Here is a 16,949-nt window from a genome sequence, read left to right as displayed (position 1 = left end):
TACTCGTGTAGTGTTTGTTTCACAAAGTCGTAATGATAGCACATTCACATATTGTTTGATTTCATATGGAAGAACAGAAACCTCTGGGATCAAGAAGAGGAAGTGTGAGCAGGGAAAGAGAAAGGGTATATCCTAGCTGTCCATTACACATGGTACGAGGTCTCACTGAATGGTCTGACGAGGGTGAGAACGATGTATATCATATGCTACGGCGTTTGCATCCACCAGGTCTCAACACAATTGAACACATATCTTGGACTGACATTTTAGATAGACCTGTTCACCACTGTCATTAAAATGCCAACTGGTAGAAATATTTTGGAGTTCATTCCTCCCATAAATGTTCAGCAAAAGAGCAGAAACCTGGACAAAAAAAATAATACATCGCTTATATTTTAATTCAAACTGCTTCTGTAACTGTACAGTGTCTCTGAGTATCACAAGAAAGGGCCTACAAATGTAAAAACAGAGCGAGGAACAGTTGAACATTTGGGAAGATAAATTGCAAGTCAAGCACTATAAAATGACCCCTGTCCTCCTTGACCAAAGCTGTGTGTTTTCTTTGGACTAAAAGCATAACTCAGCATCTGTGCTTTTGGCTTTAGGTCTTTCCACCTTTCTCTCCTCTCTTGGTTTTTCATAATAATGCTAAGCACAATTATATATCTGGTGATTTATGAAGTAATTTGAATGAATTAGGGTTATGAATACACACTTTTTTTCTTTTGTCTTGCACAAAAAAGTGGATGAAAGTGTCTCAAATACTCATTTTAAAGAATATAGGGTACTTTTATAACAAGCTAACATTCTCTCTCTCTCTCTTTTTTTTTTTTTTTTTTTTTTTTTTTTTTTTACACAGTAAAGACTTGTTGTTTTTGTATGTATGCATATTTTTACTAGCGCCTTATCTGTATCTTGCCATATCTATTACATTCCAGTGACGTCTGCACCTGCATGGGCTGCTCATCTTCTTGTCACATACTGTTCTGACCCAAACTTGGATTGACCCCACAGCCTCCCATACACATTACCACGAACTCACCCTGTGGGCTCACTAACACCTCACTGAGGAATGTGAAAAAAAGAAGACAAGGGAGATATCATCTTTATGAGGGTGATTTTCAGATAAGTGTAGCTGGTATATAACATTTGCCACCTAAACAACCAACACTTCCTAGGGAATTGTTATGTCTACAAACATAACAGTGCTGAATGGGTAATAGATGCGTGGAGAGGTGGAAGCGAGAAGGAAAATTAAATGGCTAGAGAGCAACAGGAGAGGGGGGGGGGGACCCTGGGAGGCTTAGACGACACAGTTTAAGCTCATTCCAGTACCATTCTTCTCAGCTCTTAGCGCGATTGACAGAGAAAAAGGAGTGTGAAGTGAATGCCAAAGGGGGAGAGGGGGAGATTAACAGAGACTTTGAGCCAAAAAAAAAAAGGAGTGAGGGAGGGAGCAATTATGCCAATACTAACAGAGGTAATGGTTCCAAAAAGGTTTTAAAAAATAAATAAATAAATAAATTCACACAGTCCTGCAGCAAATCAGTATTAAGATATCTTGAAACGGGGATCTTACATGTGCCTTAAAACATAGTAGTGCATATTCCTAAAATCAGCAAACTACACTATTCTAAGTTTTAAAATAAGTCAACAGTATTTTCATTAGTGATGTGTTTGCAACTACTCATGACGAGAAAAGATGGTATTTGCTGCAGGAAAACTGAGCATCAGACACATGGTGACTATCAAATTTTATTACTGTTTCATATTCCAGATGTGGTTTTCATCATCAATCTACTTTTACCGGTTAAAATGCCTTATTTACAAACGAAGCCAAAACGGTTAATTCGTAAGAAGTGAAAAAAAGAACGATATTGTAGCTAATAAGATAATGCTTTATGAAGTTTCAGAATGAAGTCACATGGCACGTAGTCCAAGAAAATTGTGGTTATTGCACAGGAGTGTTGCAGCCTCGATTAATACAGACTAATCTTAGTAGAATTCGATTTAATTGGTATTAGATCTGTTTACTTACTGGGCTGCTAAACAATTTGCCGAGAAATGCGTTAGAGAAACCTCACCTTAGTAATTAACACCTCATTAAAGGACAGAATGAATTAGATATACTGTCCAAGTAATGCTAAGTGATACAAGCCATGAATATAGATATTCATTGGTTGCATTTACTTTTTCATCACCTAAACCCTAAGGATCAATATTATTATTTTAGAAAGAACACTTTGGTTGAAATCCCAATTTCTAAATAATGTAAAAAGAGGCAAGGTCATTTTCTGACACCGCTTACCAAAGCAGTTGTTGCGATGAGGGACAAACATCTTGCAGGCTGTAGCAATCTGTAACTCTGCACTCAGGACAGCTTTAATGATCAGGTCCTCTATCTGACCCATCAGCACTGACACACAACAGAGAACACTCCATGTTAGTCACACATACTGGGGACAGTTTCATCACTGTCTAATTTGATACCTTAAACCCTGATATCGTGTTTTGGTATTTGATGTTACTGAAGCAATTACAGTAACTATATCAACAAGCTTGTAGGGTTAAAATAATTGAACTTAACAAGCAAATTCTTCGGATCCCTCATTAACATTATATTCACCATGCGTGAAATAATAATAATAATAGTATGTTCCAATAAAACAAAACAGGTGAGCTAAATCTTTTGCCTTTACTCACATGTGGTGTCCTTTCCCTCCTCTTTTAAATACCTCAACATTGCACTCATGCTCCATTTGTTCCCATAATCCTCTATTTCAGGGTCATCACAGCTGAAAAGGAAGACAAGGTCCTCAGTGTCAAGCTTTGCCAAAACAGCACTGAGCACAGTGTAACAATGTTGACATGATTAACAAACAAGCAGGATTATCTCGCATCTGAGGATGCATTCCTTCTCCATTTGGGAACAAGGAACAACATTGAGTGATGATTTAACTGTTCATGACAACAAAAAGCTTTTCCAATTAGTGTCACATTCATTTAAATCCACTACATTAACTAACTACAAGGAGATAAAGAGATGACCCCCATACAGCAAAAAAGGTGCACAGTGTTCTTGCACTGGTTTCAAACTGAAGACTAACATGATGAAGCTAAGACCACACACAGAGAAAAAGGCGAAGTGCTTGATACATATGGGCCTCAATGATTCATAAACAAACATGTACATGTATGTAAGAGGATTTGGTCCAAAACATGGTAAATGTCCCAAAAAGGTTTTCGGTTTTCAGCACACAGAATGGAATAAATAAACAGATCTCAGTGTGTAGCACTAAAGTTCGACCTTACCTGACATAGTCACTGCTCTTCTTGTTTACACTGTAGTTGGTGAGGTGCATGAACTGGTTCTTGATGTTTTTCACAGCATGGTCATACTTCACAGTAGCAAATCTACAAATCAAACAGAGGAAAGATCTAGTAAACAAGGACAGCTGGACCACAAATTCATTCAGTGAATATTCCTGATTTGGAATGATGAAAAAGCTTAGTAACGGTATTACTCTTCTGATTAAGACTACAAAAACAAAGCTAGACAAAAAGAAGTCAGTTTTCATCCAGCACCAAGACCCGTCTTCTAACGAGCTCCAAATACGCAGACGAACAACGACTGCATACATTCAAACAATTAAATAAATTCTAAACACATTTTAAATATATATTTTTTGTTCTTCTCTCAAGGTAGAACTCTGTTTTGTCAGTGTATAGTACTGCAGTATTTCACTGAGTGGTCACCACATGTAGAATAATGGGAATTTCCTGGCATAGTGAACCTTCGAATGCCTGCAAAGCCACTGGAATGTCTAAGCTAAAAGTTGGACCCCAAAATTCTGCCAGAATTTAGGAAAGGTAGTTAATAATGGTTAATATAAACTGAAGCATCACTCAGTGTAGACCTCGCTTATGCCAATGCTAACAGTGACAGACCAACCATTTTACACATCGCCCCAGTCAATCTGATCCCTCAAGTCTCCTGCCGCCACACCTAGCCAATACTTAACCAGCTCCATCTGCTTTATTTCCTCAAAGCTGTCTTTAGAGCCTTTACTTCACAGTTAGCACTACTAAATTATGGAACTGCAAAAAAATGGGCTACAAAAGTGACTGTAAAACTTAATAAATCAGTATGACTACTGAATAGCCTGTCTCATTGTTGATGTTGATCCATCTGTGGATCATACAGAAATTTAAACGTTACAAAATCGTTAAAAATGAAAAGAAAAATTGTAGGTATTGCATCATGGACACAATAATATTGGCTAGTAAAACCATGAAAAGAGCTGGACTTGTTTCATTTAATCGGAAATGTTCTTGCTGCCATCTAGTGGTCGTACACCTCAGGTGCAAATAAAAGTGAATACTTAAAAACAATGATGTAGTGGTGAAAAAACTAAATTATAGAATTGGATAAGACTTGTGACTATTTCTGCTAGCAGATCCATGTGCCAAAACTGCCCCAACTACCCCTACCCTACAATACAGATGATCCTGTGTGAGACTCTTGTCTACAGTGAAGTGTTCACTAACATTAGCATCAAATGAATCCAGGTCAAATGTTTATTTAGGCATCTAAAAGCTAACTTTATTAATCAAAAATTCTGGTCTGACAAATGACAAAAAAAGCACCCACCTAGTTAAACCCTCTTCATAGACATAGATAATGAGCGGGTCATAAGATGTCACCAATACATATAATCGAACGTCAAACTTAAAGTCTGCAGGAAAAAGTAAAAGAAAGTTAGAGAATACAAAAACAATGCCTCTTGTTTCTAGCAAATGTTTGTTCTAACTGCATGCTCACCATCAATCAGTAAGGGGTTGTTAATATACCGTGACACCAGGATGTTTTCGTCCAGCGAGATCTGACTTGGCTAGAAGAATGAAAGGAGACAAGCAAGACTGAAAATGAAATATTTAGGCCAGGATGATCGGTCACATTATTTTCGCTCTCAGTTTGCAACGGCAATTTCTCACATCCTAGACCAACAGTGGGCTATAGCAAGTCATTTAGGCATTCTTGGTGTAAAATGTCTATGAGTTGCCTAATAATAGTAATAACTTAATAACGTTTTGTTCTTTACAGCATTATCAGATTATCCTTAAAGGAGCAAAACTATATTCTTTAGAAACATCAGGCAAAAAAAAAAGGTTTAAGATACACACTGAATGAACATGACAGTAATATCCTGAGCTCATAAGACTGCATATCTACACCAGCATCAACACAGGACATTCCTGTGCCTGAAATTTGTTTCAGGTGGGGTTTGTTAAGGCTTAGGAGGTGCTGCTACCAACTTCACATCTGGCACCAGTTCACACACAAACACACACACACACACACACACAAAAAAAAACATTAAACATTCCACTTTCCAAATATCACTAACATTCTTTCCACTTTCTCAGGAAGGATTGGTACTATGTAATATGGCCAAGGCTGAAAATTATGAGAAGCACAGCCAAAACAGAATGCCTTGATGTGTTTGTGATTTATTCAGAGGCACCCAGATGTTTCTGACACCTCTCTTCGAGTGTCCCGGGAACTACTGTGTTCGTTTTCTTTTGTACTTTGTTCCTTTTGTACGTAGGGGAAGAAGGCAGGGATTCCAGGAACTATTTGTTAATATTCGAAAATTCGAAACAACAGCGTGAATCATCATTCATCTCTCATTTTACTGGGGAGAAGAAGACTGCTCTTTTTTTCAGTGAATTGAGCCAATCATTTGAATTTGTTGCTTTGCTGAGCCATGCATCATTCTGTTTGCATCCTGGCTCTGTGTTCATATGTATAATTTCAAAATAAAGAGCAACCTGTCACATTGCATTCTATCTATAACTTAAATACTACTAACTCCACCAGCATTCCTGGACTTACACTGCTGACCAGATAGATTCCTCTGCCTCTGGAAGATGCGACAGGTTTGATAATCCATGGGCCCTTGTCCTTAGAGAATGCATCTACAGTTCAAACAAGGAGACAGAGGAGGAGATTAAACTGCAATGGAAGAGCAGATGAGTACAAAGCTTTCAAGCTCTATTTAGTTTACATTAAGCATTAGCACAAAGTTAAACAGCTTAGCAAAGTTACACTCACTGCGAAAATCCTGATATTCGGCAGGAAGAACAAATGTCTGGGGTACAATGTGGAAGTTTTGAAATCCATGAGCCTGCTGCATCCGCTGAATGTTTTTGTACAGCCGGTCTTTTCGCGTCAGCTCATTTGACCTGGAAATAAATAAACATGAGAGCATTTTAAACAAAATCAACTGAGGAATACATACTGAAGCAGAAGATTAGTTCTGAAAATAGCATTAAGGGTGCAACAGCTGACTGATGTCTTCAGAGACATCTCCCTGGTACAGGCTGATGTTCCCACCTGCTTCAAATTGGCCACCATCATCCTGGGCTGAAAAAGTCTACAGTTATATGCCTCAATGGCTATCGTCCCACTGCACTTACTCCAATTGTTATGAATCGCTTTGAGCCGCTGGTCATGGCTCACATTCAGGCCAAAATTCCAGGTACACTGGACACTCGCCAGTATGTTTAACAGCAAAATCGCTCCAACTTAGATGCCATATCTTTTACCATCCACCTGGTGAACAGGGAGAATGCAGATCATCGACGTCAGCTCAGTATTTAACACCAAACCCTAGACACTGATCCACAAATTCCACTTACTCAGAATAAACACTTCCATGTGCAACTGGATTTTGGACATCCTAAGCAACAGGCCTGGATCCAACACTGATCATCTCAGCCCCAACACTGGAATCCCCCACGGCTAATCCCTCTCCTGTAAGCATAGTTCACCCACGACTGCGTAACTAAACATCTCAACAACCAAATCATCAAGGCTGCTGATGCAGGGATAACCACCAACAACCAGACGGCCTACAGAGAAGAGGTGAGGCAGCTAGAGTCCTGGTGCAAGGAGAACAACCTTTTTCTAAATTGCGAATTCAAGTTCCTGAGAGCACACATTAACAATGATCTGTAACACTTAATGAAGAAATCTCAACACCACCTCTACCTCTCTTCCTAAGGCAAATAAAGAAACCCAGTACATGTATTCCCATCCTCACCTACGTCTACACAAGCATCACAGAGAGCACCCTGACTGGCAACATCACTGTTGTAAGGAAACTGCTCTGCCTTGGAAAGCCGGTGAAGACAGACAGGTGGTGAGGATTTCTGGATACAGGCTATAAAGCATCCGGGCCAAGTCACACAGATTTCTGAACAGTTTCTTCACTCAGGCAGTCAGACTGTTGAACTGAACAGCTTGACACACACTTACACTCCCAGGCTAAAACTTCCATTCACATCCATTGCACTACCAGCCACTTTACATTTCTTTCACTTTATATGTTAAACACTTAAATATAAGTATAGTGTAGTGTACAGACTGTTGTATAGTTTACAGTCTACTGTATAAACTAGTGTACACCTTATTTTATAGTGTAGTGTACAGTCTATTTTGTTGTTTTAGTATTGGGTATTATCTGACAGTTTGCTGATGTTGTGTACAGTCTATTATCTGACTGTTAATTACAGTTTCATGAATATAGCACAATGTCCTCGAGAAACTATAATTCATCCCACACTCAAGACATCTGTGATGATAAGGAATGACAAAAGTCATAAAGTTGACCTTGATAATGTCCCATGTTCCTACAGCTGCCAAAAACCAGACATAAATAAACTTATGAATTAAAAATGTTTCAGAAACAAGACTAAGAGTCCTCCCTAAAAGATATGCATGGAAGAATAAATACATGACATAAGAAAGAAAGCAAGAAAGCAAGAAAGAAAGCAAGAAAGCAAGAAAGAACAGCATTTCATACAGAAATAGACTAGCACACCTGGGGAAGTGGTTGACTTTCTGGAAATCCTGCAAACTGCGGAGCAGATACGGCTTAAGGTGGGAGCCTGTCCACATGAGGTTGAAATCATTACTATTTGGATGGACCTAAAAATGGATACATGTGTTACATGATGGAAAAAACAATGACAGTTAAGCTGAACAATTAACACTTAGGTCAAAAGACAGATACGAAAATCAATCCTTAGCTTCTACCAGTCAGTACTTTTACTTTCCCCAACGGAAACTGTGACCTTTGTATAACACAACTCCTCCACTCTTTTGCCTCTCCTCTTACCCTGCCTTTCTCTCCCGCTCTCTTTGAGTCAGATTTGGCACAGCCCTGTGCACTAGCTACGAGAAACCCAGATGTTAGCAATAGAAGTTTATTAAACCTTGGCTGAAGTGCTGCTGTGGTAGACACAAGCCTTGCCTTTGATGATGATTTTAGGGAAAGTCCAGCAGTATTGAAGTGAAATAAAAAGGGCATTAATAGTAAGTGCTCAGATAGCGTGATAATGGTGCAAGCACTCCCTCGTGAATCAGGATTAGCAATTTTGGAGGCCAATCACTTAGGCCATTTCCAAGAGTGCATTCCTAAGCTTTGACATCGACTATGTCAGTTAGCGAGTTAGAGGCAAACAGAGACTCCTTTACTGTATTCTGTTTCAATACATCATGAGAACCTTACATCATGGTGGCTGAATTAGCCATCTAGAACCAGGACTGTTTGGGCTCCTTCAAAATAACACAACAGATTTTCTAGACGTTTTCAGCTAATACCAGTTTTAAAAAGAAAGCATAGAAATATATACTGATACTTTTTTTTGGAATGTTGAACCCAAATGTCCCAAATGTAAATGTATATGTTTAGCCATTAATATAATCAGGCATAACATTATGACCACCTGCCTAATATTGTGTTGGTCCCCCTGACCCATCATGCACTGTGTATTCTGACACCTTTCTATCAGAACCAGCATTAACTTCTTCAGCAATTTGAGCAACAGTAGCTCATCTGTTGAAACGGACCATAGGGGCCAGCCTTCGCTCCCCATGTGCATCAATGAGCCTTGGCCGTCCATGACCTTGTCGCCGGTTCACCACTGTGCCTTCCTTGGACCACTTTTGATAGATACTGACCACTGCAGACCGGGAACACCCCACAAGAGCTGCAGTTTTGGAGATGCTCTGATCCAGTGGTCTAGCCATCACAATTTGGCCCATCGTTAAACTCGCTCAAATCTTTACGCTCGCCCATTTTTCCTGCTTCTAACACATCAACTTTGAGGACAAAATGTTCACTTGCTGCCTAATATATCCCACCCGCTAACAGGTGCCATGATGAGATAATCAGTGTTATTCACTTCACCTCTCACTGCTCATAATGTTATGCCTGATCTGTGTATACAGAACAGTGTGTAGATGGTACTGGTTGTAATTAGTGAAAGCGTAATGTCATGTGTATGATGCCTACCTCATGGAACCCATGATTCACAAGAATGTTTCGAATGAGTCGACTCTCTGTGCGAACAATCTTGAAGGCCAAGTTGTACCTTTCTGCGAAAAAAATTAAAAATTTTAATTTAAAAAGTTATACATAATACAATTTCATAAATCTAAACTTCTCCAAAGTCCCCACCTCTTCAACAGTAATGGTCTTCAACGTATCTGATGTGCTAGCATCAAGTAAGGCTCAGTATGCAGTCAACAAAAACATAACTTGACAAATCTCACAAAATAATGTGAAAGTCTGCTAGGTTTTGATAAGACATATGTCCTTACACTCGCTGTCCACTTTAATAGGAACATTTATCCAGTTATCCAATCATGTGGCAGCAGCACAATGCATAGAATTATGGAGATACAGGTCAAGCTTCAGTTAATGTTCACATCATACACCAGAATGGGTAAATTATGTGATCACAGTCACTCTAACCATGGCATGGATCCTGGTACCAGAGAGACTGGTTTGATTATTTTAGAAACTGCTGATCTGAGATTGACTGACTGGATAACTGCAGCAATAAGCAGGTGTACAGGTGTTCATATTTAAGTGGACAGTGATTGCATAGCTATGCATGATTATATAGCTATAGCTTTTGTACCTCCAATGGAACAAATTGTTTCATCTTTGGACACAACAGCTTCAGCATGGAAGAGGAAAACTGGGATCTTTCTGCTTATCCCACTCCAGGCTATACAGGGATGGCACCTAATGAAACAAGAGTAGAAAAACAAACACAAAAAAATTAATAGTGTCTAGTGTATTTTGCAGAGGTCTTGGCGAGCATTTTGCAATTTACAACAAGACAACTTTGTGGTGTCTCTCTGTTCTCCCAATAGGTATTTTGCAGATATTTCTAAAAAGTCGAGGAAACTCTCTCACTGCACCTTCAAATTCAGCACATCGCATTTAATTCATGTCAAATCTGAGAACTCTACTTTGCTGTCTCGCAGGAAAATTTCATGAAAGCTCGAATTTATACATGTCCAACAAGTAACTTTAAAACTAGCATTGTTCAGGCAGCAAACAAATTAGTAACTGAATAGCCGATAGAGCAGCTGGTTGGACCAGTAGCAGGAAAAGATTTGTATGCTTTAATAGAAATGACAGTGGTGATAAGCTTGTAACAGAAATGTGAGACATGCAAACATTGGCTCCATAACAACATGTCAGGCTTGACACCACTACCATTATAGAAAATCTACACAAAGTCATCATGTAACTGATTTAAAGCTCAATCCTGAGCTCAGTTTACTGTCTGTAAAAAAAATGGTTACTATTTATTTCCCTACATGTGAATTTATGTGATGCCCTGCAATGAACTGGCATACCATCCAGCATGTTTTCCTGCCTCACTCCCAGTGTTCCTAGATAGACCACCATAACCCTGTCTAGAAAAAAATGAATGGTGATGATGATATTGATGGGATGGATTGGATTGTCCACATTGTCCACTGAGAATGGTTCACTAAAAAGAGGACTGATCATTGAGATAAATCATGACCATAGTATGACCATCTGCCATGTAATCTCCACCCAAAGAGAACCTTTTAATACTAAGGTCAGAGCCAATGAATTAAACTTGAGCACTTGAATCCTCAAACACACCAAAACTCAACCACAAATTAAAACAGAAGTCAGCCTTTTTGAAACTGCATTCCAAAATAAAGCCTAAGAAACAATAAATAATACGTCACTTCCAGGGTCATCACAATAAGTAGCACCAGAATTTAAGGCAACACTCTCAGCCTATCAAGCTGCTTATTTATTCTCAAATCTATGTCAAATCTAAATCAGGAGACAAGCTAGCAGAACTAATGTGTCACATTGCTGTCTGTTTTCCTGTCCATGTGACGAAAGGAAGCCTAAGGGCTCATTCTGAAGGCAAGATGAGCAGCACAGTGACTTACTCCAGCTCTTCATCTGACTGAGACCCAGAATCCTCTTTATCCTGGATCACAGCTGGCATTTTCACCACAGACACAGAGAGGATCTGCAGTACGTCAGCTCAATGGGATTATGGCCGCATGCATCTCCAACCTGCAGACACCTGTCAAAAACAAATGCACCCTTAATTACATATACGGCATTTGGTAGACGCCCCTTATCCAAAGCTACTGACATTTTATCCCCTTTTTTTAATACACCTGAGCACTTGAGGGTTAAGGGCCTTGCTCAAGGACTCGGCAGTGACAGCTTGGCGGACCTGGGATTGAACTCACAACCTTCTGATCAGTAGTCCAATGTCTTGGCCACTAATACTTGCATAATCATGGACATATTTATTATCTATTATTTATTATCTTTACTAATAAATATATACACATGTGCTGGTGTCTGGATATGAAAATGAACATTTCTTTTCCAAGATAAACTCTGACATCTTTTCAGTCACCTTAAGCCCCATCAACGAGCTTTCTACACACCACACAGCCTATACTCTATGTCCTAAACACATTACATGTACTCAATAAAGGTTATATCAGATCAGATATATCAGATCGTTAAATCATAGGAATGTTGTTCCAGCTAGGTGTTGTAGGTACCTTAATAACAGTAATGCTGTATACATGTTCTCCAGGTGAGCACTAATCTAGTGCCATAACATCTTCGTTCTCTAACTTACCTAACGTTACCTGGTTTAAGTAAATACCTCTAGCTAGCTGTCTTAACAGTTTAGCTCAGGAGTCAAGAAAAAGCAAATTAGCAACTAGCTAAACAAATTACGAGATCAATTTACGGTAGACTTTATTTGCATTAGATGTTTTACATAATGCTAGTTGTTTATAATAGCACACTAGTTCGCTGAACAGGCAGCAGAGCGTTATGCTGGGTTAAGGCTGGATTCAACACCAGTGTTATTAAGGTTAGCAAGCTAGCCAAAACACAGTAAACCATTTTGCCCCCCGGAACTTAACTAGTCACACAGCCATCTTCTAGTGTCGTTGTAAAGTAAATGAGCAAATGTATAATTCTAAACATACCTGATGGAGAAAGCATATACAGAGAGAAAGTTCTCAGATGGAGCGCAGGTGTAACGCTTCTCTTTCCCCCCGAGCTGTAACTACAGCAACCAACCGGCAACCGCTTCAGTACGCATGCGCGGTTTAGCAGCGGTAGGAAAGACAGGGGTCAGCAGAAAGAAAGAAAAAAATGAAAGAAGAGCAAAAAAGCAAGCACTACAACATGAATCCATCCTGTACGTTACCTGGTTAAGTAAGCTATAGATATGGATGCCTAATAAATTAGGAATTGGCTGCATATTATTCAGAAATAGCACGTGCTCAAGTTCACTTCATGTTCTATTAAAAGTTTCACCTTTCACTCTTTCTGATTTCAAAATATATATACAGATCAGGCATAACATTATGAGCAGTGAGAGGTGAAGTGAATAACACTGATTATCTCCTCATCATGGCACCTGTTAGTAGGTGGGATATATTAGGCAGCAAGTGAACATTTTGTCCTCAAAGTTGATGTTAGAAGCAGGAAAAATGGACAAGAGTAAGGATTTGAGCAAGTTTGACCAGGGCCAAATTGATAAGATCTATCTATCTATCTATCTATCTATCTATCTATCTATCTATCTATCTATCTATCTATCATAAACTACATGAAATAACTTGATTATATTGTTTCTTTGTAATGAAATCACTAAACTTCATTCTAAATGGTAATGCCACTTTGTGTGAGTGTGGCCTTGACAAAGAATTAATTAATGCAAAAATTAATGCATTTATTTTGGTCCTGTCACCACATATACATGACATTGCACCGAACAGCAGTACTCCAACTCCTCCTGAGCGCGCGAGTTTATTTTGACATGCTGTTTATAACGAGCAGCTTCAGATTTGGGGCGTGAACTAAAGTGTCAGGTGATCATCTAGGCCGTTAGTAATTGGATAAAGACAGTTCAACCTGGGCGGGCTTTAAATCACGTGTTTTTAAACGCTCCACTCTGGGGGTGATCCGATAATCGTCCGGAAACTACAATTGGTTGTTGTTGTTTTTACCTCGCTGCAATGATTGTCAGAGGAAGTGTTTCAATTGTGCATATAGGGCCCTTATTTATAGCGCGTTGAAGCGCTTGTTCTGCACGTAATGTAGTGCACTTCAAAAGGGAATAAGGAGGTATTTGGTACTCGGCCTGTGTTTGTGGTTTTAACCGGCGCTCGGTGTCATGAAGCCAGTGCAGTAATGCTGATAGAGCGACGACAAGCAGCTGATCTGGGTGAGAATACTTTATCAGCTTATTGCACACTAGAGTAATATTTATATTTATATTTATATTTCATATATGTATGGAAAATGAAGTAATTAACTCTCAAGTTGAACAAAATTTCATTAGGGAATTGTGTAATTGCTATTTTGTGTTTTCTGAATATTTCATTAACAGTTATTAACAACATGGCATTATATACTTTTTTCATTATACATTATGTATTAACCTTATAATATGATAATGCCATTCATAAATAGCTAATTCAAAATCTTAGTTTAATATTAAGCATTTATTATGTGTTTAAATGGGATTTTCTTACATTTTTGGTGGATTAACATGAATATATATTTTTTATTTTCATATACTCATATATAAGTCATATACTATTGTATTGACCATTTGCCCTGCTCCCTGTTCCCTACACACAGCAAACGTGATTCAGTTTAAGTACATCTACATCATCTGGATTTTTAATCATTCACATTCTAGTTGCTTTCCCTTTCTCATGTCTTTGTCTCTGAGGGTTTGAGACAGAGGTGCAAGGACACTGTATAAATACAGAGAAAACATATGAGACATCCTTACTCAGTGACATGACACGTTCTGTCTTATTAATTTTGAGAAAGTGAATAGAGAGTCTGATGAGTTTATAGCTGCTAGAACGTAAGTGATAACAGGAACAAACCCAATAAGTTCACAACTTAATATGTACCTACACTGTGTTGCCAAAAGTTTTGGGACACCCCTCCAAACCATCAAATTCAGGTGTTGTTTTTCAGGGGTTGGGCTCGGCCCCTTCCAGTGAAAGGAACTTTTAATGCTTCGGCATACCAAGACATTTTGGACAATTTCATGCTCCCAACTGAGAACAGTTTGGGAATGGTCCCTTTCTTTTCCAATATGGCTGGACACCAGTGCACAAAGACATGGATGAGCGAGTTTGGTGTGGATGAACTTCACTGAATCCTGACCTCAACCCAACAGAACATCTTCGGGATAAATTAGAGTGGAGACTGCGAGCCAGACCTACTAGTCCAGCCTCAGTGCCTGACCTCACAAATGCACTTTTAGAGGAATGGTCAAAAATTCCCATAAACACACTCCTAAACCTTGTGGAATGCCTTCCCGGAGGAGTTGAAGCTGTTCTAGCTGCAAAGGGCGGGTCAACTCCATATTACATTCATGTGCATGTAAAGGCAGACGTCCCAGTTTTGACCTGGCTCACAGTCTCCGCTCTAATTCATCCCAAAGGTGTTCTATCGGGTTGAAGTCAGGACTCTGTGCAGGCCAGTCAAGTTCCTCCACACCAAAGTCGCTCATCCATGTCTTTATGGACCTTGCTTTGTGCACTGGTGTGCAGTCATGTTCTAACAGGAAGGGGTCATCCCCAAACTGTTCCCACAAAGTTAGGAGCATAAAATTCTCCAAAATGTCTTGGTATGCTGAAGCATTCAGAGTTCCTTTCACTGGGCCTAAGGGGTCCAAACCCAACCAAGTGTTGTAAAAAACAACACTTGAACTCAATGATTTGGAGGGGTGTCCCAAAACAATATAGTGTATAAACTAATAAAAAAAATCTTCAGTGTCTAATTAATAAAAGTAACGTGTAACTGTTTGCTGTGGTGTAAGATAAATAAAGCATCTAAGGACATCCGGTTTTAGGAAGTAAGTCAATTTCAGGATGTAATTTTCTATAACCGCACATCACCTCATGTTTTATTCCTTATGCATATATTTTGCTGTGCCTCTGTAGGTGTGTGCTCTTTGTCTGTGGTGGACGTCAGAAAACATGAGTCGCTTTTTGAATGTGTTAAGGAGCTGGCTCGTCATGGTGTCCGTGATCGCGTTGGGAAACACTGTACAGAGCTTCCGGGACCACAGCTTTTTGTCTGAGAAACTTTACACGGGAACACCAGATTTTGGTGAGTACCGTTTATATGTAGGCTAAAGAAGTAGTTAATTCACCAACACTGACCAGTTTTATTTTTTGTCCTTCAGTAAATGGCCTTCAGGCAAGGACCTTTGGAATATGGACCTTACTGTCATCTATCATTCGCTGTGCCTGTGCCATGGACATTCAGAACAGGACGTAGGGCTTCTTTCAGTCTTCTTTTTAACATTTTTATATGAAACAATATATGCTAATTGCTTGGTCTCTGTACACATCTTGTCTTTCTGTACTTATTGTAGGCTTTATCATGTTACATTGTGGACATTTGTTCTGGCTCTTGGACACTTCCTGTCTGAAGCCTTTATGTACAAAACAGCTCCACTTACCATTGGAGTTATGGCTCCTCTTTTTGTGGCAGGTGAGTGAGATTTAGTGAAAAGTAGTAAAAGACAGGATTACCTGCAATTTGTACTTGATACAGAAGATCAGTGTCACAGTAATCCTCCATTTCTATATGTTACACTGTGTGGAGGTCTTATAGTTCTTCTTGTGCCACCTTATTTCCAGGTTGTTCTATTGTGGGCATGTTAATTGGGTTCCAGTGTATCGTACAGCCGGAAGAAGTAACTGGAGCGAGGCAGAAGAAAAGGAACTGAATCTATACCCCAGTGACTCGTTATGGCTCAGAATCACTCCCACTCAGGAGAACAGTGGATGGGTTCATCACCGCTGAATAAGGACAAAGATGGTCCACTTGAACAGAATGTCTACTTGCCACTGTGTGGACTAGAAGAAGCATATCATATTATAGGAGTGATGAAAATATTCTCTATCCGAACACTGACCCCAAGACAAGCACACACGGTTTTATATTCATATTAAATGTGCTAAAAAACATAATTAAATGTGCAGGTCATGCCATCTTCTCTGACTCCTGCAGGATTCCTACTTGGACTCCTTTTTCTTCTTAGTTGCCAAATCTGACAGTAATAAACAAATGATTTATATGAAATAGCATATATTTAGAGTCAGTTATTCCAGTCATGAGCCTTATGATCCATGCCTGTCATGCAAATCCAAAATGCCCAGTTTTTGATGAACATATTTCAATTAAATAGGCTTATTTCACATATTTCTAGATTCATGTTTTGTGCCCCCCATTTGATTATGGGCTGTCTTTTTGCACATCTAAGCAATGAAAAAAGAGCTCTGCACCCTTCCTTTGGTTGATTGAACTGTAACAGGATATGAAGCAATGCAAAACCCTGAGAAATAGTAGATTTTGAACATTTGTTTGACATCCAGACTAAAAACAACTCATTCCATGTTCCCCAAGAGTTCAGCGACAGTCACCTTTACCTTTAACCTTTAGACACTCACACAGAAGGGTTTTCGTGTACAGTTTTAATATAGAAATGTTACATAGTAAGGTCTTACAATACAG

General features: G+C 39.2%; 2 protein-coding genes across 3 annotated transcripts in view; one reads left to right on the top strand and one right to left on the bottom strand.

Annotated features, from left to right (window-relative positions):
• Positions 1 to 12,487, bottom strand: part of ttll5 (tubulin tyrosine ligase-like family, member 5) — a 71,162-nt gene extending 58,675 nt beyond the window's left edge. For both annotated transcript variants that reach the window (XR_009205763.1, XM_058398874.1), the window contains exons 1-12: positions 12,377 to 12,487; positions 11,303 to 11,442; positions 9,994 to 10,100; positions 9,363 to 9,445; positions 7,887 to 7,993; positions 6,116 to 6,246; positions 5,897 to 5,979; positions 4,823 to 4,892; positions 4,652 to 4,736; positions 3,313 to 3,414; positions 2,704 to 2,795; positions 2,309 to 2,416 (exon numbers count right to left, since the gene is read on the bottom strand). Coding sequence is in view for 1 of the 2 variants with exons in the window: in XM_058398874.1 (XP_058254857.1) it covers positions 2,309 to 2,416; positions 2,704 to 2,795; positions 3,313 to 3,414; positions 4,652 to 4,736; positions 4,823 to 4,892; positions 5,897 to 5,979; positions 6,116 to 6,246; positions 7,887 to 7,993; positions 9,363 to 9,445; positions 9,994 to 10,100; positions 11,303 to 11,361 (1,027 nt within the window). In the remaining variant the exon portion in view is untranslated. The remainder of the gene's footprint in view (positions 1 to 2,308; positions 2,417 to 2,703; positions 2,796 to 3,312; positions 3,415 to 4,651; positions 4,737 to 4,822; positions 4,893 to 5,896; positions 5,980 to 6,115; positions 6,247 to 7,886; positions 7,994 to 9,362; positions 9,446 to 9,993; positions 10,101 to 11,302; positions 11,443 to 12,376) is intronic.
• Positions 12,488 to 13,377: 890 nt separating this feature from the next.
• On the top strand, positions 13,378 to 16,929 carry erg28 (ergosterol biosynthesis 28 homolog). The gene is made up of 5 exons (XM_058399717.1): positions 13,378 to 13,623; positions 15,368 to 15,536; positions 15,613 to 15,703; positions 15,805 to 15,923; positions 16,073 to 16,929. The coding sequence occupies exons 2-5, from the start codon at positions 15,404 to 15,406 to the stop codon at positions 16,159 to 16,161; spliced, it is 432 nt and encodes a 143-aa protein (XP_058255700.1). The 5' UTR covers positions 13,378 to 13,623; positions 15,368 to 15,403; the 3' UTR covers positions 16,162 to 16,929.
• Positions 16,930 to 16,949: the final 20 nt, after the last annotated feature.

Source organism: Hemibagrus wyckioides, linkage group LG09 (genome assembly GCF_019097595.1).
Source record: "Hemibagrus wyckioides isolate EC202008001 linkage group LG09, SWU_Hwy_1.0, whole genome shotgun sequence".
Lineage (NCBI taxonomy): Eukaryota > Metazoa > Chordata > Actinopteri > Siluriformes > Bagridae > Hemibagrus > Hemibagrus wyckioides.
This window is presented reverse-complemented; position numbering and strand designations above follow the sequence as displayed.